At 34.4% G+C, this 23,283-nt stretch overlaps 2 protein-coding genes across 2 annotated transcripts; one reads left to right on the top strand and one right to left on the bottom strand.

Annotated features, from left to right (window-relative positions):
• Positions 1 to 6,853: 6,853 nt before the first annotated feature.
• CBG20309 lies at positions 6,854 to 8,592 on the top strand (the record flags this gene model as incomplete). Its single annotated transcript, XM_045243515.1, has 6 exons — positions 6,854 to 6,914; positions 6,958 to 7,022; positions 7,069 to 7,242; positions 7,739 to 7,819; positions 8,251 to 8,390; positions 8,442 to 8,592. 6 exons carry the CDS (start codon positions 6,854 to 6,856, stop codon positions 8,590 to 8,592), a joined length of 672 nt encoding a protein of 223 aa, XP_045097006.1.
• Positions 8,593 to 9,861: 1,269 nt separating this feature from the next.
• On the bottom strand, positions 9,862 to 23,283 carry Cbr-mec-12 (the record flags this gene model as incomplete). The annotated part of the gene is made up of 7 exons (XM_045243514.1): positions 9,862 to 10,164; positions 11,757 to 12,260; positions 13,684 to 14,157; positions 16,978 to 17,199; positions 20,500 to 20,655; positions 21,579 to 21,660; positions 23,189 to 23,283. 7 exons carry the CDS (start codon positions 23,281 to 23,283, stop codon positions 9,862 to 9,864), a joined length of 1,836 nt encoding a protein of 611 aa, XP_045097007.1.

Here is a 23,283-nt window from a genome sequence, read left to right as displayed (position 1 = left end):
GTGTGCGTCAGGTGATTCGAGAAGAAAAATACGTCACGGAGAGTACGAAAAATTTGTATTAAACCAAGAAATGAGTCAAAATTTTTTTTTGAAATTTTGGTAAAAAATGTCAGGAAATTAGAAAATCTTGCTTTTTGGTATCTTTTTCAGACTATGACTCAAAACACGAGCCTTCTGACTAATCGAACTCAGAAGTTCTGAAAAATTTCAAAAATTCTAAAAAAGAAGAATCACTAAAACTACAAAATATCACAGGAATCATAGTTCAGTTATAGAAAAAACGGGAGAAAAAGAAATTTGCATAATCCGAATGATTAGGGCACAAAAAATGTGTGTGTGGGGAAAATGAGAAAAACTGCAGTACTAAAAAACGAATTTTGACTTTCAACTAGATTTTTATAGACATTTTACCCTGGAAACTGGCACAAAATGAGTTTTTTAAAGACTAGGAAGTGATTTTCAAAGAATTTTAAGTAGATTTTAACCTGATGCGAAAATTCGCGATTTTGCTACTGCCCGGCAATAGAAAAGCAGTACCAAAATCCCATTTTGCTACTGCTGGGCAGGTGCAAAATGGGCCGGAGCAGTACCAAAATTAACGATTTTCGGATTTTTTCGCCATTTTTCGAGTTTTTTTAAAACTTTCGAATTCATGAATAAAGTTCATAGAAGAAAACAGAGAAACTTTAAAAATTGAGTGGATAAAAACCCAAAAACACTGAAAAAAATAGATTTTTTCAAAAATTTGGTACTGCTTGGCAGGTGCAAAATATAAAAAAGCAGTACCAAAATTCGAAATTTTCAACTTTTCGACTTTCGGATCTTTTTCACCGTCCAGAAACCTATTATTTCTGAATTTTTTGCTATAAATTAGTCTGAAACGGCCTAAAATGCCGAAAAGACTCCAAAAACCGACCTAAAAATGGAAAGCTACAATTCTTAGAATAAAAGACCTCCTATGATGATAGCGGTGACAAAAAGAAGGAAAAAAGAATTAGAGAAAAAAAGGAAAAATAACGTAGCTTATGACATAAAGCCATGGTCGCCATGGGAGACCGCCGCTCGCGCTTTTTCCCCCCGTTGAAATTAGATTTTTCATGAAAAGTGAGCTTATATAGAAAAGCATAGATCAGCATCACATTCTAAGGAAGCTTCAAAAATTAATTAGTTAATTCCAGAAAAAATTGCGGTTTTTCGTTGCTGAAAATTGAAATTTATCAACAAAAATTTTTTTTTGGTACTGCTTCTTGAAATTTGCTACTGCTAAGCAGTACCAAAATCTCAATTTTTCGTCATTTTTTGGGTTTTTTTCCGATCAATTTTCTGAATTTTCCCGACATTTTTCTATAAATTTTATATCAGGAATTCGAAAAAACTAAGAAAAACCGAGAAAAAAGGCGAAAATAAGCCGAAAATCGTTAGTTTTGGTACTGCTTTTTGGATTTTACTACTGCCCAGCGGTGTCGAAATCCGATTTTGATACTGCTGGGCAGTAGCAAAATTTGAAAAAGCAGTACCAAAAATTAGAATTTCGCTATTTTTTCTACAAAAAAAAACACTCTAAACCGCCTAAGATATTTTGTGCGTCAGCGAAAAAAACGGAAATTCAGATTTTCAGACAAAACAGATTATAGACTAAAAATGATCCTGGACGTCAGATAGCGAAATCTGGAATCAAAAATTGGCCCAAATTTAGGCTCCGCCCATTTTTCGAGAGGCAAACTTCAGAGCACATATCACATATTCCATATCACAAGCACATATCACAGAAATTAGTAAAATTGGAGAAAAAAAAATCAAAATTTGAAAATTGAAAATTTCCAAATGCGCTCTACTAAAATCTAGTGAAATTTTCAACTTGGCGCCATTTTTTCAGACTTTTCAGGGGATTTTTAGAGGATTTAGGCCGAAATACTCAAAAAAAAATTGGGAATATTTTCTGCTCAAATTTGACCGATTTCTGGCGGGATTTTTTTTCAAAACTTAAACTCCGCCCCTTAAAAGTGGGGCTGTTCTAAACTACATATCACGGAAAAGTCACAAAATGGAGGAGCTAAAAGAAGAAGAAAACTAAGGAGTACTGTACTAATAAAAGAAAGAGAGAAGTCTGCCAAAAAGACAAATAGAAAACTAGAAATGACTCAAAATGCTCTCTGGGTCTCTCATTCTCTCTCTCTTTTGAAATAAAAATCAAATAGTTTCCCGAATTTTTGAAGGGAGAGAGAGAGAGTGACGATTGTCAGAGAGACGCAAACAGTCAGAGAGTATGTGACTAATTTGTCACAAAACACAGTATGATTTTGGTGGAAAAAATAAATGGTTTTGAACTTTTTGAAAAAAAATTCGAATTTGGTACTGCTGGGAAGGTGTAAAATTTAAAATCCTATTTTTCAGCTCATTTTTTCCCGTTTTTCTCTCTTTTTTCGATATATTCAACCTTCTGGGATAGAATTTACAAAAAAAACCCCCCAAAAATCGGAAAAAATGAGTGAAAAAACCCAAAAATCGAAAAATTTGCACATGCCCAGCAGTACCAAAATTATCGACTTTTGGCTGTTTTTTCACATTTTTTCTGGTTTTTCGATATTTTTGAATTTTTGAAATAAAATTTATAGCTGATAAAAGGAAAAAAAAATCAAAAAATGGAGTCAAACTGACTTTGAAAATAGCTAAAAATTGCTCTAAACCTTGAATTTGGGGTACTGTTTCCGCCCATTTAGCACCTGCCAAGCAGTAGCAAAATTTAGAAAAGCAGTACCAAGTTTTTTTCGTTGAAAAAATCGGGAAAAAAAGTCTGAAAATAGCCTCAAATCGGTTGGAATGGGTTTTGAAAAATTGAAAAAAAGTGAAATTGCTCAAAAAATTGTTTTTCAAGTTTTTTAAGAAAAAAAAATTTGAAGAATCCCAAGTTCCAACAGCTTAAGGTACTGTAAACATTGCAATTATTTTCTGGAATTGTCTGAAATTACATAGAATTTTACCAATTTCCAAAAATTACTTTTTTTTCAGAAAAATCACATTTCCAACCTAAAAAATCCCTCTAGATCCCACATTTTCGGTCTAGAATTCTCAATTTTGTCTGAAATTTTAGAGAAAATCCCCAAAAATCGATATTTTGAAACTAAAATCATAGGGAAAAAGAAGAAGAGGAAGAAGAAGAGAAGTTGGTCTATGGGTGGTGTGCAAAGAGAAGACTGGCTAAATAAACACATATATTGGACAAAATATACATAGAAATGGATGTAAAATTATTGAAAATCGCTGAAAACGACCTAAAAATCATTTTTGAAAATGCGAAATTTTTTGAATTTTTTGAAAAAAAATTTTTTTTTTCACCAAGACTTTTTTCAGCTAAAAATTTGAGAATTAGCCATTTTTCATGTTCTTAATGATTTTCAAGTGATTTTTTCAGCTATTTTACCTCAAAAAAGCTCTAAAAACCATTCAAATTAGACTGGAGCGCCTTTGCCGCGTTTAAGGCGAAAAATGTCGATTCCGACCATTTTTCATGGGTTTTTCGATGATTTTTCATGTAAAAATCGTTTATTTCTCAGAGAACACATTGAAAAATGACGGACAAATCGGGTATTTTTGAATAGAATCTATTGTGAAAGGTGTGTTATGTAATCGGATTGAAAAGAGAGAAAAGCCACAAAAAAAATGGGCGAAAAGTGCAGGGAAATGAAATTTTGATGGGGAAAATGAGGAGAATACGAATTTTTGGTTCAGAAAAGTTTTGGAATTTTTTGGAAAAAAATTCAAAAAAAATTTTTTTTCGAATTTTTGATTTTACCATTTTTTGGAAAAAAAAACTGGATTTTTTTCTATTTTCAGATTGCTCAGCTTTAGAAAAATTAAGTTTTCAAAAAAAAAAAGATAGACGGGTGAAATAATTGAGCAAACTGTTTCACCTCTCAATTTTCCAATCTTCTCCCCCTCCCTTTAAATTTTTTTTTCGCTAATATTTGCTTAATTTTTGCGAAAAACCCCAGAGGAAATACTTCCTCATATATGTCTATGTATATAGTTTTTGAATGGTTTGGCGGGAAATTTGAAATTTTGGAAAAAAAAATTTTTGGAAAAAAAATTTTTTTTTTAATTTTTAATTTTTCGAAAATTTTAGCTGTTTTTAGATTAATTTTAGATTATCTTTTTCGAGTTTTAGGGTCTTTCAAACTGATTTTTCAGTTTTTAGCGTCTTTTTAGGCTTTTTCAGACATTTTAAGCATAGTGACTCACCCGGAGACATTTGTCATTGAATACGACTCGACGACCGCATGCGGTTGCTCATTCATTCCCCGCCCGTCCCCGGAAACTTCTGGAAATTGAATTTTAAGCAAAAAATCGATAAAATCCGGCTGGCTATGAATGTCGGTTGATTCGATGGGGAAAAGGCGGCAAAATGGCAAATTTCTATAGATAGAAACCTGTTAAAAGTGTAAAAAACGGGTTTTCAGCGAAAAAAACACTAAAAACAAGCTAAAAATCGATAAAATCGGTGAAAAATCGCTGAAAAAATTAAGAAAAATCCTACTGTAGCACATTTAAAGGCGCAGCGCCAATATCGAAAAAGAAAAAACACGGAAAATAGTGATTTTCAGGGATTTTTTTTCAGCAAAAAAGTAGCAAAAAAAAGACACAAAATAGAAAATGGGACTTTTTAAAATGTTGTAAAATGTTAAACAAACTGCAAAAAAGCTCAAAATTCGTTTAATAAAATAAAGTATACGGTATCAAATTTAAAGGCTCATGTTCAGTGTTAAGATTTTAAGCGATTTTCAGGGGGTTTATTGGGGTTAGTTAATAGGGGGAAAACGAAAAAATACGTGTTTGACAAAGAAAATACATAAAATTAGCGATAATTTCCGCTTTTTAGCTTCACGATCAGGCCAAACGTGGCAAATTGTTCTTTCTCTGCTTCTCTGTCGCTCTCTTAGTCTCTCTCCCTCTCGTTTTCACCCCAAAATCGTAGCGGTCGCCGCTCTCTATCTTCATCCTTTTCCTTCTTTCCCCCCGTCTTTTTCTCTGCGTCTCCCCTGAATTGTCACTCTCTCGTCAGCAATCCGCGTGTCCCCTTCTCTCGCGATGTTATCGCATTTCTGGTTGGCTCTGCGTCTCTCACTCTCTCGCCTCTCTTTGAATTTTTGTTATTAGAAAAAGAATTGGGGTTAGGTCTCAACCAGTTCTGGGGATAAGTTTTTTTTGAATTTTTAAAAATTTCGAAATTTTCAAAAAAAAAGTTTTTTTTCAAAAAATTTTTCCAAAATTGCTTATCAAGGTCTTACAATCCCAGGAAATCAAAAATTTTGAAAATTCAAAAAAAAAAAGAATTTCCAGAAACTTTTTTTTTCAAAATTTCTGAAAACGAAACTGAAACTGAAAATTGTTTCCGCTGATAACGATTCTTTCCACTCAACGTACTATATATTTATGATAAGAACCGTCTTAAAATTGTTGCTGTGGGCAAATATTGAAATTTGAAGTTTTGAGAAGGGAAAAAAGTGCAAAGTTCAGTTTTTGGATTTTTCGTAAATTCGGAACTTTCGAAAATTCCAAGTTTCCCGAATTTTAGGATTTCTGGAGTTTGGAATTTTCAGTTTTATGAATTCAGATTTTTGAACTTTTTGAAATTCCAGAAATTTTGAAATTTTGAAAATTTAAGATTTTTGACTTTTCTGAAAAAATTGAAATTTCCGAATTCCGAGATTTTCAGAAAATCTGAATTGTGTGAAAATTCATTTTAACAGTGTTTTTCAAATTTTTCAAATTTTTGAAAATTTTGAAAAATTCGAAAATTCCAAGTTTTCGGAATAAGAAACTTTGGAATTTTGAAAACTTTCTGAGTTTAAGAACTTTTTTAAAAAGTCCAGTATTACTGTAATGTTCAATTTTTTGAAATTTTGCATTTCAGGATTACTGTAGATTTGCAAAGTTGATATTTTAGGATCATTGTAGCTTTAAAAAAAATATATATAGTTTAAGATCCTGGAAGATTATAAGCTCAGGGTTACTGTAGATTACTGTAGATTCTCAATTTTTTGAGATACTGAATTTCTAGGAATACTGTAGTTTTTTGTGAAGTTTGAAAACTTTCAAAATTACAGTAGATTTTGAAAATTGCGATTTTAAGATTACTGTAGTTTTTCCAAAAACTCTGAATCAAAACTCTATTTTCTCAGTATTACTGTTGCTTCTCAAAATTCCAAATTTTTTATCTCACCGTAATTTATCTTTCCAGAAACTTATGATTTGAAATAACTACAGTAATCCTTAATAGGATTACTGTAGTTTTTTGCAAAATTTTGGAAGTTTTTGGGTACTGAGGATTACTGTAACTCGTTATTGAAATTCCAAAAAAAATGAAATTTCGAAAATTATAAAAAAAATAGAAATTTTCAAAATTTCAAATTTCCGAATTCAAAGTTTAAAAATGACGAAATTTCGTATTCTGTATCATCATCAACATCACGAGTTTCTTATCAATTTCTCCTTTCTCGAAAACCAAAAAAAAATTGTTTTTGAAATTTTTTCCAGAAAAATGCTCCGACCAATACTGTATTCCTCCTGGCACTCTTCATGCTCATCTCGTGTTCGAATCGGTAATTTTTGGGATGAAAATTTAAAAAAATGCTTAAAATTTTTTTTAATTTTTTGGTAATTTTAGACATTGCAATGAAAATTTTAAGAATATTTCAAAATTCTAGAAAGCCAAAAAATCAGAATTCAGAATTCAAAGTTCAAAATAACAAGAGATTCTCGTTTTTCGTATCATTATCACTATCACAAGGTTCTTATCAATTCTCGCTTCTTTTTTCTCAAAAATCAAAAAAAAAATTTTCGAAAATTTTTTTTAATGCTTCGACCATTATTATATTCCTCCTGGAGCTCTGGATGCTCATCCCGGGTTCGAGTTGGTAATTTTCAATTCTTAAAAAATCAATAAATCGATATTTTCAGCTTTGGCACTCAAGAAAATAGACTATGATTATCATGCGATCAACCTTAGAGATACAGAAGCTGAGGTACAGTAATCCAAAAGAACTACAGTAATCCAATTTTCTACTTCAGAAAGATTTTGCCGCCAATAATCCTGCGAAAAAAGTGCCAATTTTGAAAATCAACGATTTGACACTGACTGAATCAATGGCAATTATTGAGTATTTGGATGAAGTCTTTCCAGAACCCCCACTTCTTCCGAAAGATTCCGCCCAGAAGGCTCATGCAAGAGCTATTGCTTTTCATGTGTGTGAAAATCTGAAAATAGGAAAAAAAATCAGAAAAAATGAGCCAGAAATCATGGAAATCGAGTTGGAATGAGCTTGTTTGGACCATAACTCTTTGAATTTTCAAATTTTTGTTTTGAAAATTTAATATTCAGATTTGTGAGGTTAAGAGCTTCAAAATGAGCATAAACATGCCTATGTTTGAGGAAAGCGAAATTTCCAAAAATTTTGGGTCCCAGCACGAAAATTTTCAAATTTTCGAATTTCAACTAACCTAGACATGTTTATACTCATTTTGAAGCGGAAAATGTGAGAAATTCGACTATCTAAGTTTCATAAACTTTGAACAACAGTTTGAAAAGTTAAGGGGGGTTTTCTAATTTTCGAGAGAAACTAAACTTTCAAATTCTTCTAACTTTGCTATTTTCGTTGGGTTTTCATGATTTTTGAAAAAAAAAGCTTGATTTATTTTCAAATTATAAAAATAGAATACTCTGAAAAAATACATGTTTCAGATCACCTCTAACATTCAACCACTCCAAAATTTGGCGATTGGCAAGATGTTGGATGAGAAGATTCCGGGTTATGGGTTGGAGGTAATTTAAAAATGATAGAAAGTTGAATCTAGCGTGTTGGGAGCTTCGAAATGAGCCTAAACACGAATAGAATTGGTTAAGTTTGAAAATTTAGAAAGTTTTGGGTCCCACCACAAAAATTCGAAATTCACCAAACTTAGGCATGATTACACTCATTTTGAAGCTCTTAACAAGACGATTTCAAAACTATCAAAACTTTCAAAATCAGATAAAAACTGTCATAGTTACATTCGTTTTTCAAAATTTTGGGTCCTACCACGAAAACTCGAAAAATTCAATTTTTATCAAACCTAAGCATGATTATACTCATTTTGAAAGTTTTTTCAAGCTGAATTTAGAAATGTGAATAAAATTGATGTATAATAAGTTTTGAAACAGTTACAGCCAAAAAACTCAAAACATCTGAAATCGTCGATATTTTTTTTTTCCAGTGGTGCCAATTTCACATCAAAAAAGGATTCGATGCTCTTGAGAAACTTTTGGGTCTCTATTCTGGAACATTCTGTGTTGGAAATCAAATCACAATTGCCGATATCGTTCTGCCGTCGATTGTCTACAACGCCATGGAAAAGTGAATTTTCAAAAAAAAAAAGTTTTTTTTTTCGAAAAGATAATTTTTCAGATATTCCGTCGATATGACACCGTACCCGAAAATTGCTGAAATCAACAAAAAACTGGCTGAAATTCCCGAATTTCAGACAGCGGAGCCAGCTCGGCAACCGGATGCACCGAAGGACCAAAAAAATTGGGGAGAAAATTTGGGTTTTAAATGAATCAATGAAGAATTTTAATATGAGCAATCCAGATTTTTTGTTGAAAGATTCAGTGGGAGAGACGCAGACAGTTAGATAGTCTGGCTTCTCTGTACTTTTGAACTTTAAAGGCGCATAACTCAAAAACTAGAAAGGCTAGCGAAAAGTTGTAAACTACAAAAATGTATGAAATTTTATGCTAAGAATTGTGTAGTTTACAACTCTTCGATAGCATTCATGGTTTCTAAGAAATGCGCCTTTAAACAGACCCAGAGGAAGAGAAAGATCACGACCTTTTACAAAGTTCGCTAACTTTAAAGCCGCATATCTCGCTAACCTTGATAGCTATGTATAAATAAATTACAAACGACAAAAATATGTACAATTTTATGTTGGGCAATTTTGTAGTTTGTAATTTTTGTCTAGCTGTTTTAGTTTCTGACTTATGCGCCTTTATAGCCACAGAATGACAGGTGCGATAACATTAAAGGCCCATATCTAAGCAACCCTTATAGCTATAAAAAACTTACAAACTACAAAAATGTGCGAAATTTTATGCTGAGTAATTTAATTGTTTACAACTTTTTAATAGCTACCGTAGTTTTAGAGATATGCGCTTTTAAAGTTAGCTCATCTAGCGCATCCTCCACCCGTTGCCGCCGCCGCCGATGGGGTCGCCTAACTTTAAAGACGCATAACTCAAGAACCGCATAAGCCATGATAAAACTACAAACTGCAAAAATGTGTAAAATTTTATGCTAAACAATTTTGTAGTTTACTACTTTTTGGTAGCTACCCTAGTTTTTGAGATATACGCCTTTATAGTTAGCTTGCGCTCCTTCCCCCCGTTGCCGCCACCGCCTCCAATGGAGGCGTAAACTTTAAAGGCGCATATTTCAGCAACCCTTATAGCTATGAAAAAAATGCAAGCAACAAAAATGTGTAAATTTTTATGCGGAGCATTTTTGTAGTTCGTAATTTTTGTCTAGCTGCTCTAGTTTTTGAGTTACGCGCCTTTAAAGTTGGCTCGCCCCGGAATCGGCATAAAAAAGAAAAAATGGCGGAGAGGAACAAGTTTATCGAATCGATCGTTGTAAAAATGAAATTTTAATATAAAGGGAATTCGAAAATTTGAAAATTGACAAAAAAATTGGAGAAATTCAAAGCATATAGGGAGCAAAAGCAAGCAATTTGAGGGGAATTTGGGGAATTCACATAAAAAAACATTAGGCGAAATTGAAATTTTTTGGGTGGTGATGGGGGGTTCTTGGGCTCAAAAAGTCACTCAAATCAATACTCATCGCCCTCCTCTCCATTATCCTCGAGACTATCGACACCAACTTCCTCGTAGTCCTTCTCCAACGCAGCCAAATCCTCACGAGCCTCCGAGAACTCGCCCTCTTCCATTCCTTCTCCAACATACCAGTGGACAAATGCTCTCTTGGCGTACATAAGGTCGAATTTGTGGTCCAGGCGAGCCCAAGCCTCGGCGATGGCCGTGGTGTTGGACAACATGCATACGGCACGTGGCACCTTGGCTAGGTCACCTCCTGGGACGACGGTTGGTGGTTGGTAGTTGATTCCGACCTGGAAAACTTGATTTTCTGATTTTTCTGTTAAATGGAAATTAAAGAGCACGAAATTTCCTAAATTTTTGTAATTGATAGTTTTCTCATAGTTGTTATAGTTGTTGAGATATGCGCCTTTAAAGTTAAGCTACCCCTACCGGTGGAGAAGGGAGGAGCCAGGCAGGCCTAATTTAAAGATACATATCTCAAAAACTAAGCTATTAAAACTTGGTACATTGTAAATTGCTCAGCATAAAACTTCACACATTTTTGTAGTTGACAATTTTTAACTAGCTATCACTGTGTTTGAGTTATGCGCCTTTAAAGTTAGGCAACGGCGGCTGCGGGGAAAAGGGGGAGGGTGTTTCTCCTTTAAAGGCGCATAACTCGAAAACTACGGTAGTTACCAAAAAGTTGTTAACTTCAAAGTTGTTCAGCGTAAAATTCTAAACAAACTTTGATTTTCAAATTCCTATAGATTTTTTTAGTTTTTGAGGTATGCGCCTTTAAAGTTAGGTGAGTCACACTAGCGGTGGATGCGGGGGAAGAATGTGTCTTCTTTAAAGACGTATAACTCAAAAACTACTGTAGCTATCTACAAAAATTTCATTTTTTCAAATTCCCATAGCTTTCTTCATTTTCGAGTTATGTCCCTTTAAAATTTCATTTCTCTACGCTCTCTCCACATTCCACGCTATTTTACCATTTGGTCACTATTTCCCCACATCTAACCAAGAAGTCAATACACCCCATGTTGTTTGTTTGATTCAAAAATTGAGAAAAAAGAGGAAAGTTACACAAAAGTGACGTTTTTTTTCTATAAAAACTGATACTGCTTGAAATTGAGAAAAACTTTGGGATTTGAAAATAAGGGATTATGGGAAGCTCAAATTTGAGAATTCCATTTAAAATAGATAGAAAAATCAAATTTAGCTCATTGAGAGCTTTAAAACGAGTATAAACACGACTAGGCTCCGCCCATTTTGAGTTTTTGGTTAGAGACACAGTGTGTCTAGTTTCTCTGCCCTCTCAACTGTAAAACTACCGTATCTCAGCTAGATTCTGCCCAAGCTTCTGGAAAATTGTATTTTTGGAATTGTCACATTTAGGGTTTTAAACTGAGTATAATCATGACTATAATTGGTCAGAAGCGAAAATTTCAATTTGGTCCATTTTTGGAATCAAACTGTAAAACTACCTTACCTCAACTGGTCTTGGTCTAAACTTGAATATTTTCATAATTTTGAGTTTTTTACGTTATGAGCTTCAAAATGAGTATAAACATGGCCATGTTCTTTTAAATTTGAAATTTGACTTTAAAGGCGCATAGCCTATGCGGCATAGAAAGGCGGAATTCCAAATTTGAAAGAAGTAGGTCGTGTGTACATTCATTTTAAAGCTCTTAACGCGCGAAACTCAAAAATAAGATTTTTTATCAAACTCATACAAGTGATAAGTGATATGTTACTTTTAACTCCCAAAATTATGAAAAAAAAAGTGCTTCAATTTAAAAATCCCCTGTAACTCTGTTCAATATAACCCAATTTTGCTAGTTTTCAGCTCAAGTTGTGTAGAATGTTTCAGAACAGTTTGGAATTTGTAAAAATAATAGGTTACCTTGAATCCAGTGGGACACCAATCCACAAATTGGATGCTTCTCTTGGTCTTAATGGTAGCGATAGCAGCATTGACGTCTTTCGGGACGACGTCACCACGGAACAGAAGACAAACGGCCATATATTTTCCGTGACGTGGATCACACTTGACCATTTGATTATGCGGTTCGAAGCACATATTGGTGATTTCAGCCACCGACAACTGCTCATGGTACGCTTTTTCAGCGGAGATCACCGGAGAAAATGTGGCCAGTGGGAAGTGAATACGTGGATATGGGACCAAATTTGTCTGGAATTCAGTTAGATCGACGTTGAGTGCTCCATCGAAACGAAGAGACGCAGTGATCGAGGAAACGATTTGGCCGATCAGCCGATTGAGATTTGTGTAGGATGGACGTTCGATGTCCAGGTTGCGACGACAAATGTCGTAGATTGCCTGAAAAATAATTTTTAAGAATACAATTTGTGAATTAAGCTTGATTAGAGCTTCTAAAATGAGCCCATACACGACTAGGTTTGCTTGATATTGGAGTTTGGCTGAATTTAAAGGCGCATAAGACAACTATGCTCAAAATTTTTAATTTAAAAGCACCGTAACTTCTCGGATTTCGAAATTTCCTAATCAAAGTTTAATTATCGAAATTGCCTCGTTGAGAGCTTTAAAATAAGCCCCCCAGACAACTAGGATCCGCCCACTTTGGGTTCAGAGACGCAGTGTGTCTCACTTCTCATCACTCTATCCTTTAACTTCAAAGGGTTGTATCTTAGTCAGTTTTACTTGGATTTTGATGAAAACTGTAGCGATATATTCGGCTTGATGAAAGATTCAAAATGAGCCCAAACACGACTAGGTTTGCTCGAAATTTAACTTGACTTTAAAGGCGCATAGGGGGTGTCAAGATTCAAAATTTTCAAAAGTGTGGCTTGATTATACTTATTTTGAAGTTCAGGGCTCACAGAGCTCAAAAATATTGTTTCACACCATTTGAACAAAATTAGGTCGAGATACGGTAATTTAAAAAATTTCCAAAAAAGTCATTTTCAGGATCATTAACTAACGTAACTCCATGGATTTTAAAATTTTCGAACTCAAATGTTTGTTTTCCAATTCGCCACATTCAGAGCTTAAGAATGAGTATAAACACAACTAGACTCCGCCCACTTTGAGTTTTAAGGTTAGAGACGCAGTGTGTCTGGTTTCTCTGCGCTCTCTCCACCGTAAAACTACCATATCTCATCTGGTTTTTGTCCAAACTTGAACAATTTTATATTTTCAGTTCTCTCGCGTTATCAGCTTCAAAATGAGTATAAACATGCCTATGTTGACTCGATATTACAACTTTCTAAATTTTCGGGTCCCACCACGAAAAACGCGAAATTTCAAAACTAACCAAACCTCGTCATGTTTATACTCATTTTGAAGCTCCTTTCAAAATAAACACAAATGTCGAAATTTCATCTAGGAGGGTTCGATTTTGAGAGAGTTACGATACCTTAAACTTTTTGACAAAATTTGACTTTTTTTCATAAATGTGGCCGTAACTTGTTTCATTGTTGTTCAAACTTAGCGAATTTTAAAAATTGGATTTTCATGTTTCCAGCGTCAAAATGAGCTCAAACACGGCTGGAATTGGTGAAATTTGAAAATTTTCGAAAATCAATCGGTCCCACCACGAAAATCGGAAATTTCAATTTTGAGCAAACCCAGTCTTGTTTAGGCTCATTTTGAAGCTCGAAACATGAACAATTCAAAAATTTAGTTTATTTCAATTTTAAGGGAAAATTCAAAAAATTACGGTTGATTCCAAGTTTTTTCAAATCCCAATTTTTTACGATTTTCAAACTTAACCGAATCTCAGCAAATTTAGGCTTATTTTAAAGCTCTTAACCTCTAAAGTTCAAAATTCTCATATTCAAACTTTTCTTACCTCATTATCAACCATGAATGAGCAATCGGAGTGCTCCAAAGTGGTATGGGTGGTCAGAATGGAGTTGTATGGCTCCACGACAGCAGTGGAGACCTGTGGAGCCGGATACACCGAGAACTCCAATTTCGCCTTTTTACCGTAATCCACAGAGAGTCGCTCCATCAAAAGGGAAGTGAATCCGGATCCAGTACCGCCTCCAAACGAATGGAAAACCAAAAATCCTTGTAGTCCGGTACAGTTGTCAGCCAGACGACGGATACGGTCCAGGGTCAAGTCGATGATCTCTTTTCCAATTGTATAATGACCACGGGCGTAGTTATTAGCGGCATCTTCTTTTCCGGTGATCAGTTGTTCCGGATGGAAGAGACTACGGTAGGTGCCGGTGCGGATCTCGTCTGGAACATGTTTTTTTGTGGGGGGCAAATTTGAAGGCGCATATCTCAACATTCTTGAGAGATAGAAAAAAACGATAAACAACAAAAATGTATAGAATCTTATGCTGAGCAATATTGCAGTTTAGAACTTTTTCATAAATTTGCTGGTTTTTGAGATACGCGTCTTTAAATTTATCGCGTCTCACGAAGCCAGTAAGGGCGCGTCAAATTTAAAAGCGTATATCTCAAGAGCCAGCGGAACTATCTAAAAGTTGTAAACTACAAAATTGCTCAGCATAAAATTTCCCAAAATTTCCGGCTTTTCCAATTTTTGTAGCTTTCTTCGTTTTCGAGTTATGCGCCTTTAAAAGTGGGCGACGCCCATCGGCAGTAGCGGCGGCGGCGATGGAGGAGCGCGAGCCAAGTAGTTCATCTTTAAAGGCGCATATCTCAAGAACCAGCAATATTATCAAAAAATGGTAAACCAAAAAAATGTGCGGAATTTCATTTTACACACTTTTGTAATTTACAATTTTTTGATAACTGTATTAGTTTTTGCGGTATGCGCCTTTAAATAGACGGTATCTCTAGAAATCTACCTTCTATATCATTTTTTGTGCTTTCTTGATCCCTGCTCATTTTTCCCCTATTTTCTCATCCCAAGACTAGATGAGATGAAGGCTCAATGAGTTTTTATGTGTTTCCCCCTCCCCATCTCTTTTGGGGTGTTTCCCGTTTTTCAATGAATATCCAATGCGGCCCATTTTCCTCTTCCTCTTCTCCCCCAGTTTTTATATGAATAGTATAGGAAGAAGGAAGAAAATATGAACAAGTTTTTGGGAACTAGAAACTTTCTTTTTTTGGGAAAACGTTTTGGTGAAAAAGTGAAGAATGAGGTTCCAGGAGGAGGAGAGGAACCCCTCTTGGGATCAACTCCGAAAACAACAGAAAGAAATGGGTCCTAACACGAAAACAAATGAGATTTTTAGAAAATAGCATTAAAATTCAAATCTGGGACGTTTAGAGCATCAAAATGAGTATAAACATGCCTAGGTTTGCTTAAAAATGAAATTTCTGGATTTTTGTGGTGGGACCCAAAACTTGAAAATATCGAAGTCAAGCAAAACTAGTCGTGTTTAGACTCATTTCAAACCTCGCAAAAAGATACGCTCAAAAATATTAGTTTCACGAAATCTGTAAAAAAAATGAAGGTAGTTACGGTACAATTTCCAAAAAAAGCTGAATATTCGAGTAAAATTAAAAGTTGCTCTAACTTCTAAAAACTCGTCTGAAATTATGCAATACATTGATCTCTGAATTTTTCATGTTCTTAGATTTGAAATGAGTATAAACATGCCTAGGCTCCGCCCATTTTGGTTTTTCAGACGTGTCGCGGTCGTGCGTCGCGTGCAGAACGGGGAAAATCTAAGTGGGCGGAGCCTAGTCGTGTTTATACTCATTTTGAAGCTCTAACTGTAACAAATTTAGCTGAAAAAGTTTCATCAAAAGATAATGAAAAATTAAAAAGTTATGAAATTTTCGAAAATTTTCGAAAATCGGAAAAAAGTTTTTTTTTGGAATTTCAACACTTTATTCTTTTTTTTTTCTTCAAATATGCACTTGTATTTCTATTCCCAAACACTTTTTTCCCATTCTGTGTGTCCCCTCTTTTTGAAAATTGTATGTTGGCAGATGTCCCCTTTTTCCCATTTTCGGAAAGTCTAATTGCATCAGAAGAAGAAGATGGACCAGCAACAGACGAGAAATGAAATGAGCTCTCTTTAAGAGCATTTCTTTAGGTTCTTTTGAAAATTGGAAAATATGCCGCCGCTTCTTAGAGAACGGCCTGGATTGCGAAATTGCGAAATTTTGAAAATTTCGGAATTACCGTAACTTCTCGGATTTCGATTTCTTTTTTGATTTAAAAACGTTTTTTTAGATTTGCCACATTTAGAGCTTAAAAATGAGTATAAACACGACTAGGCTCCGCCCACTTTGAGTTTTAAGGTTAGAGACGCAGTGTATCTACCGTAAAACTACCATAACTCATCTGGTTTTTGTCCAAACTTGAACAATTTTATGTTTTCAGTTTTCTTACGTTATCAGCTTTAAAATGAGTATAAACATGACTATGTTCCTTTAAATTTGAATTTTGACTTTAAAGGCGCATAGGAGGTCCGAAATTCGAATTTTCAGGATAGTAGGTCATGTTCATACTCATTTTGAAGCTAAAAACATGACTAGTTCCAGTTTTTGATTTTAAGTGCTGCAAAATGAGTATAAACATGCCTAGGTGTACTTCATTTTGAGTTTTTCGAAAATTTCTGGGTCCCACCACCAAAATTCGAAAATTTTAAAATTCAGCAAACCCAGTCATGTTTAGGCTCATTTTGAAGCTGAAAACAAGATAATTTTGAATTTTTCAATTTTAGAGCTTCAAAATAAGTATAAACACAACTATGTTCCTTTAAACTCAAAGAATGACTTTAAAAGCGCATGGGGGGTCCGAAAATCGGAATTTTCTAAAGTAGGTCGTGTTTATACTCATTTTGAAGCTGGAATCGTGGAATATCTAAAAATTAAAGTTTTAGATATTCTGAGAAAAGATTCATGGATTTACAGCAAATTCAACTTTTGGTTGAAATTTCAGATTTTTGGGAATTATACCGTATTCGTTTTGAAATTTTGTTTAAACTATAAATATAGTATTTCCGTTGTTACAAAATTCAAAATGAGTATAAACAAGGCTAGGTTTGCTTAATTTAAAAATGTTTCGAAAATTTGGGTCCCACCACGAAAACTCCAAAATCTCAAAATTGACCAAACCTAGTCATGTTTACGCTCATTTTAAAGCTCTCAATTTCGCAGACATAAACATTGAGGTCATTTTGTAGATTTCTCATCCTAAATCCCACACACCAATGACAGTTGGCTCCAAGTCCACCATAATCGCTCTTGGAACGTGTCTTCCAGATCCAGTTTCAGAGAAAAACGTGGAGAATGAGTCATCGGATCCTCCGAGGGATTTATCAGATGGCATTTGACCATCGGGTTGAATTCCATGCTCCAGACAATACAATTCCCAGCAGGCGTTACCGATTTGGACTCCGGCTTGTCCGATGTGGATCGAGATGACTTCTCTCTGCAAAATTTATAATTGGAAACCGTTCAAAAACTAAAAATCTGGATTTGTTTTCAAAAATGCTTAAAAATGAGCCCAAACAACACTAGGGTTCGGTTAATTTTGTATTTTGGGATATTTTCACTGTCAAGTTTTGAAACTACCGTATCTCGACTCAATTTCGTTCAAACTCAAAAATGTTCAAAGTTCCTAATTTGTCATGTTGAGAGCTTCAAAATGAGCCCAAACACGACTAAGCTCCGCTCACTTTGGTTAGAGAAACAGTGTGTCTCGCTTCTCTGCGATCTAGCCTTTAGCTTTGAAACAATGTAACTTCTCTAGTTTTGGTCATATTTTTATGACAATTACAGTAATCGATTTGTTCGTATGAGAGCTTCAAAATGAGCCTAGACACGACTAGATTTGCTTGACCCCACGAAAAAACGAAATTTCAAGTTTTTCAAATCTAGTCATGTTTAGGCTCATATGGAAGCTTCAGAGCAACTGAATCAATTGCTCCAATTATGCTCAAAAGCAGTCCAAAATGAACGAAGTTACAATCCTTTGAAGTTGAAAGGCTAGAGTGCAGAGAATCGAGACACACTGCGTCTCTAACCTCAAAACTCGAAATTGGGGAGCCTCGTCGTGCTGGGGCTCATTTTTAAGCTCTAAATCTCCAGAATCTGAAAACGTTAAAAATTCTGAATTTAGAAAAAAATTAGATGAGATACGGTAGTTTTACAGTTTGAAACAGAAATTTTTCAAAAATCGAAACTATCCGAACCTAGTCGCGTTTAGGCTCATTTTGAAGCTGTTAACAAGCCAGAACAAAATTTGAACCTAGTTTCCACCAAAAATTAACTGCAAAGTGTTTCTAGATGACTCCTTTTATGGACCCCCCCCTTGCCCCCTTCTTTTTGGGCGTCTTTTAAAGGGGGTCCTTCTTTCTGGTCGGTTGAATTGGCAACATGGGTTCTACCGGATGTCCGGTAAAGCACAGCACTGACAGGTGCGCAGAGCACCTTGTTGCTCAATGAGTTGGAAAAAAAAGAAGAGGTCAGAAATTTAAGGGTAAGGAACGAAGGGGGGAAACGGGTGTTGAAGTGGAAAGTCTTAATTTAAATTTCCGGATTTTCTGGGGGCCCGAAAAGGTGGTGACGTGGAAAAATGGGTCACTAGGAATCAGGAAGTTTGAATTTTGAAAAATTCAGAAATTCAGAAATTCAGAAATTCAGAAATTCAGAAATTCAGAAATTCAGAAATTCAGAAATTCAGAAATTCAGAAATTCAGAAATTCAGAAATTCAGAAATTCAGAAATTCAGAAATTCAGAAATTCAGAAATTCAGAAACTCAGAAATTCAGAAATTCAGAAATTCAGAAATTCAGAAATTCAGAAATTCAGAAAGTTTGGAAATCCCAAAAAGTTGGAATCCGAGTATCCCGAAAATTTCAAAAGCAGCCTGAAAATCTGAAACTGTTGAAAATTTTGAAAACTCGATTCTAGAAGGTTCGAACCTGAAAATTCTGGAAAAAAAAACCCTAAAAATACCGACTTTTTGAATTTCAGAATATTTCAAAAGAATTTCTGAAAATTGTATTTTTTCAAAATTTCAAAATTTACCAATTTAAAATTTACCAATTTCTAGAAGCCTCTGAAAAAGGTTCTAAACTTTCAAACAATCCCATAAAACTTTTTTTTTTGATAATCCCAATATTCAAAAATGACATTTTTCAAAAAAAATTCCTAATTTTTAAGATACCCTTTTTTTAATGGAAAAAACCACTTACCATTTTGTTCTTTTTTTGGGTCCTTTCAAAAAAAAAAAGAAGAGAAAAGAGACGAGTTGTTGTTGTTGGGGGGGTCTGTTCTGGGATGTGTTGGGGTGCTCCAAAAAGGGCGGCACTTTTTTCTTTCTCTCTCTCTCTCTTTTTCTCTGCGTCTCTCTCACCCTCTCACTCTCTCTCTCTCTCTTGCTCTTTCTAGACTCCGCCCACTTTTGTTGCTCCATCTTCTTGTTGAGAAGATGCACCATGTTTCGAAAAACGAAGAAAAGAGAAGAAGACGAAAAAATGTAATTAGATGAAATTTTCCCTAAAATAGGCATTTTTAGACATCACATTTTGCAGAAAACATTTGAGAATTTTTGAAAAAATTGTTGAAAATCTGAAAATCAAAAAAAAATTCCCGAAAAACGGCATCACAGGAGAAGGTAAATGGACCATAACATTCGGAATTGTTGAGATTTTGCACTGTAAGTTAGATATTCAAATTTGTGAGGTTTTGAGCTTTAAAACGAGTATAAACACGACTAGGCTCCGGCCGCCTTGAGTTTTGAGGTTCGAGACGCAGTGTGTCTCGATTCTCTGCACTCTCTTTACTGTAAAACTACCATATCCCAGCTGGTTTTGGTCCGAATCCAATTTTTTTTTTAAATTTTTAAATGTCTTGCGTTTAGTGCTTCGAAATGAGTATAAACTAAACGCGCCTGGGTTTGTTGAAGTTTTATTTTTGAGGCTTATTGGCGCATAGGGGGTCGGAAATTTCAAATTTGAGCAATCCTTGCCCTGTTGGAGCTCATTTTGAAGCGTTTAATGTGACGAACTGAAAAATATAGTTCTCATCAAATACTGACTAAAACTGGCAGAGTTACTGTAATATTTCATTTTTGGGTTTTTGGGTCCCACCATGAAAACTGAACATTTCAAAATCGACCAAACCTAGTCGTGTTTAAACTCATTTCAAAGCTTAAAATTTGCTTAACTCAAAAATATTAGTTTCATGAAATATGAACCAAATCGAGCCGAGATACGGTAGAGTTACCGAATTTCAGAAAATTGAAAGGTAATATTGACACTACCGTTACTTTTTTAACTTTTATTCATTTTCCAAAAAAAAAGTAATATTTTGAAATGTGCATATCAAGCGCTTCAAAATGAGTATAACCAAGCCTAGGTTTGCTCAAATTTGAAAAATCCAGAATTATTGGGTCCCACCACGAAAATATAAAACTTTCAAACTTCCGCTAACCTAGCCATGTTTATACTCATTTTGAAGCTCAAAATGTGTACAATGTAAATATTTAAATTTCAGAGACTTTGGACCAAAATTTGAAGAGTTGTGGAGTTTTGTTTTTATAAAGAAAAATAGGAAATTCTGAAAATTTCAGATTTTTTGCATTTTTCCCCAATACTACAATTTGAAATTCCATATTCCTCTTCTACTCCCAATTTCCTTCTCTCAGCCATCTGTCTCCTTCTAAAGGTCCCAGCATAAAGCAAACAGTATCAGGTTACCCATAGGCTCCGCCCCCTTATCTACAGTAGTCCTCTCGGCGAGAGACTATAGGGAAATAAGAGACGCAGAGAAAGGGACAGATGGGAAGAGGGTATTGGTTTACTTCGAGAGAAATCCGTAATGCATTTTTGGAGCATTTTTGGATTCTCAGTATTGCTCTTTGAGAATTGCTCAGCCTAGAATTCTCTGGCTCTTCTATACATTATCAATGCTCTTTTTTATTAATTTTTGGTGAGTTTTGGATCCTTGGGATGCTCTCTACCCATCATTAGATATGAATTTCGAGACGGGACCACCAATTTTTCATACATTTTTGATTTTCTTTTGTCTTGGGAGGGAAGATGCTCCTTCCTCAATTTGGGTCTTCTTGAAGAATGTCTTCTGATGAATTTCTGAATTCTGAATTTTGATGGAATAAGAAGAAATAAGGAGATGGGGACTATTTGGACCAATAAACAAGGAAGAAAATTCTGAAAAAATATTGAAAATCGGTCAAAAATATGGTTTTTGAAAATTTATGGGTTTCTAAATTTTTCGAAATTTTTCTGAAAAATTTTTCTGGAATTTTTCTGGAAATTTTAAAAAACTTAAGTTGAAATTTTGGGAATTTTCAGGAAATCTTGAACTTACCGGAATTTCGAATTTTCGAAATTTCAAAATTTTCAGAATTTGAATTTTCCAAAGTTTTCTGTAAACTCAGACAAAAAATTGAAAAATTTCAAATTTTAGAGTTTAGGGATTTTTGGAATTTTCAGATTTTTTTTCTAAATTTCAGAATTTCTGGACTTTCGATTTTTTCGAATTTTCGGAAAATTTGGAAATTTCCAATTTTCCGATTTTTCCAATTTTTCGAAATTCCCAAATTATGGATTTTTTTAGAAATACTTGAGATTTTCAAAATTCTGAAAAGTTTCTTTTTTTCGAATTTTTGGATTTTTGGATTTTTGGATTTTTTTCAAATTTTTTGGAAATTTTCGACAATTCTGTAAACTTCATTTTCTAAGTTTTCTGGAATTTGAAATCTCTAAAATTTTTCAAGTCAGGAATTTCTTTAAAAAAATTTTCAACTTTGAAAAATTCGATTTTTTCAGAATTACTCGAGGAATTTCGGATTTTCAGAAGTTCAGAAACTTCATAAGTTTCGAAATTTTTCATGGAACTCGAAATTTCCGAATTTTCGAAAGTTCTGAATTTCTCAAAGTTTTTTTTCTAAAATCCCAAAAAACCTCAAAAAATCCAAATATCCCTAAAATCTAAAATTTCCATTTCCCCCCCTGTCACATTGACTCAGAACACCAATTCTTCAAAATCGTCCTCCGATTCCCCCGACCACTAAGTGGTCTCCATAAAATCTGAGCAATAAATGTCTTTTTCTACATTTTCGGCCATTTCGGGCCGCCCAAAATGACCGAAAACGTATATTATCCCTAATCGGAGCACTTTTTGGCTCCAAAATCTTCTTCTCTGGGTCAAAAACCCTTATTTTCTATGTTTTTTCAGATTTTCCTAGGTAAGTTTGTCTTAAAATCCCTCATTCGCCAATTAGGACTTCACAACATGCGAATACCACCACTTCTATGGATATTCGTTGTTGATGAAGTCTTAATGGACGTCTGCGGGGTCCAGGTTTGAAGTGTTTTTGAAAAAAATCACATTTTTGAATTTATGGCATTACAAGCTTCAAAATGAGTATAAACAAGCCTAGGTTTGATGAAATTCGAATTTTTTTGAAAATTTCTGGGTCTCACCACGAAAACTGCAAATTTTCGAAATTTACCTAACCCAGGCATGTTTGTACTCATTTTGAAGTTAAAAACTTGCTGAATTCAAAAATATAATTTTCATTAAGTTTGAACAAGAACAGACTGAGATACGGTAGATTTCCAAAAAAAAATCGGAAAATTTTCAAAAAAGTTCAGAAAAACGGTTGTTGCAATAAATAAATTTTTCAATCAAAAAATGGATCAATTTTGAGATTATTCTCTCCGACATAAAGATTGTGACGAATGATGTCGGTCTTGAAAGTGATGATTTTGCAGAATGTTCCAGAAATGACAAATCTCGTTTCGACGCCTTCAACTGGTCCAAAGTCTCTCTGAAATTGATTTAAGTCAACAAATTTACATTTCCCGCGTTGAGAGCTTCGAAATGAGTATAAACAAGCCTAGGTTTGATGAAATTCGAATTTTTTTGAAAATTTTTGGGTCTCACCACGAAAACTGCAAATTTTCGAAATTGACCTAACCCAAGCATGTTTGTACTCATTTTGAAGCTAAAAACTTGCTGAATTCAAAAATATAAGTTTCATTAAGTTTGAACAAGAACAGACTGAGATACGGTAGATTTACCACTTCAGGCTTCAGAGCCGTTGTTCAAACTACCGTAACTCTCTGCATTTTCATTCGAATTCTGTGGAACTTATATTTTTGGATTTCCGGTGTTAAGAGCTTCAAAATAAGTATAAGCAAGCCTAGGTTTGGCAAAATTTGAAAATTTGACAATTTTTGGGTCCCACCACAAAAATTGAAATTTTCAAATTTCACCGAACCCATGCTTGTTTATACTTATTTTAAAGCTCTCGACACGGAAAATTCGGAAACTTTCCAAAATTTTGACTTACTGTAGATGTCAACAGTACCCCACGTCCCCAAACTGTCAATTCTCGCTTGTCTGAAAAATTAGGGGTTATTAGATATAATTAATGGTAATTCAACTTACCCAAGACGATTCTGGTTGCCCGATTCCCAATTATCGCATTCCATACATCGAATCTTTTATGGAATGCCTTTTTGTAGGATTCAAAAGACAT

This window comes from Caenorhabditis briggsae (assembly GCF_000004555.2).
Source record: "Caenorhabditis briggsae complete genome, chrIII, whole genome shotgun sequence".
In the NCBI taxonomy this organism is placed as follows: Eukaryota; Metazoa; Nematoda; class Chromadorea; order Rhabditida; family Rhabditidae; genus Caenorhabditis; species Caenorhabditis briggsae.
The sequence above is the reverse complement of the archived record's forward strand: the minus strand, read 5'-3'. Positions and strand labels throughout refer to the sequence as shown.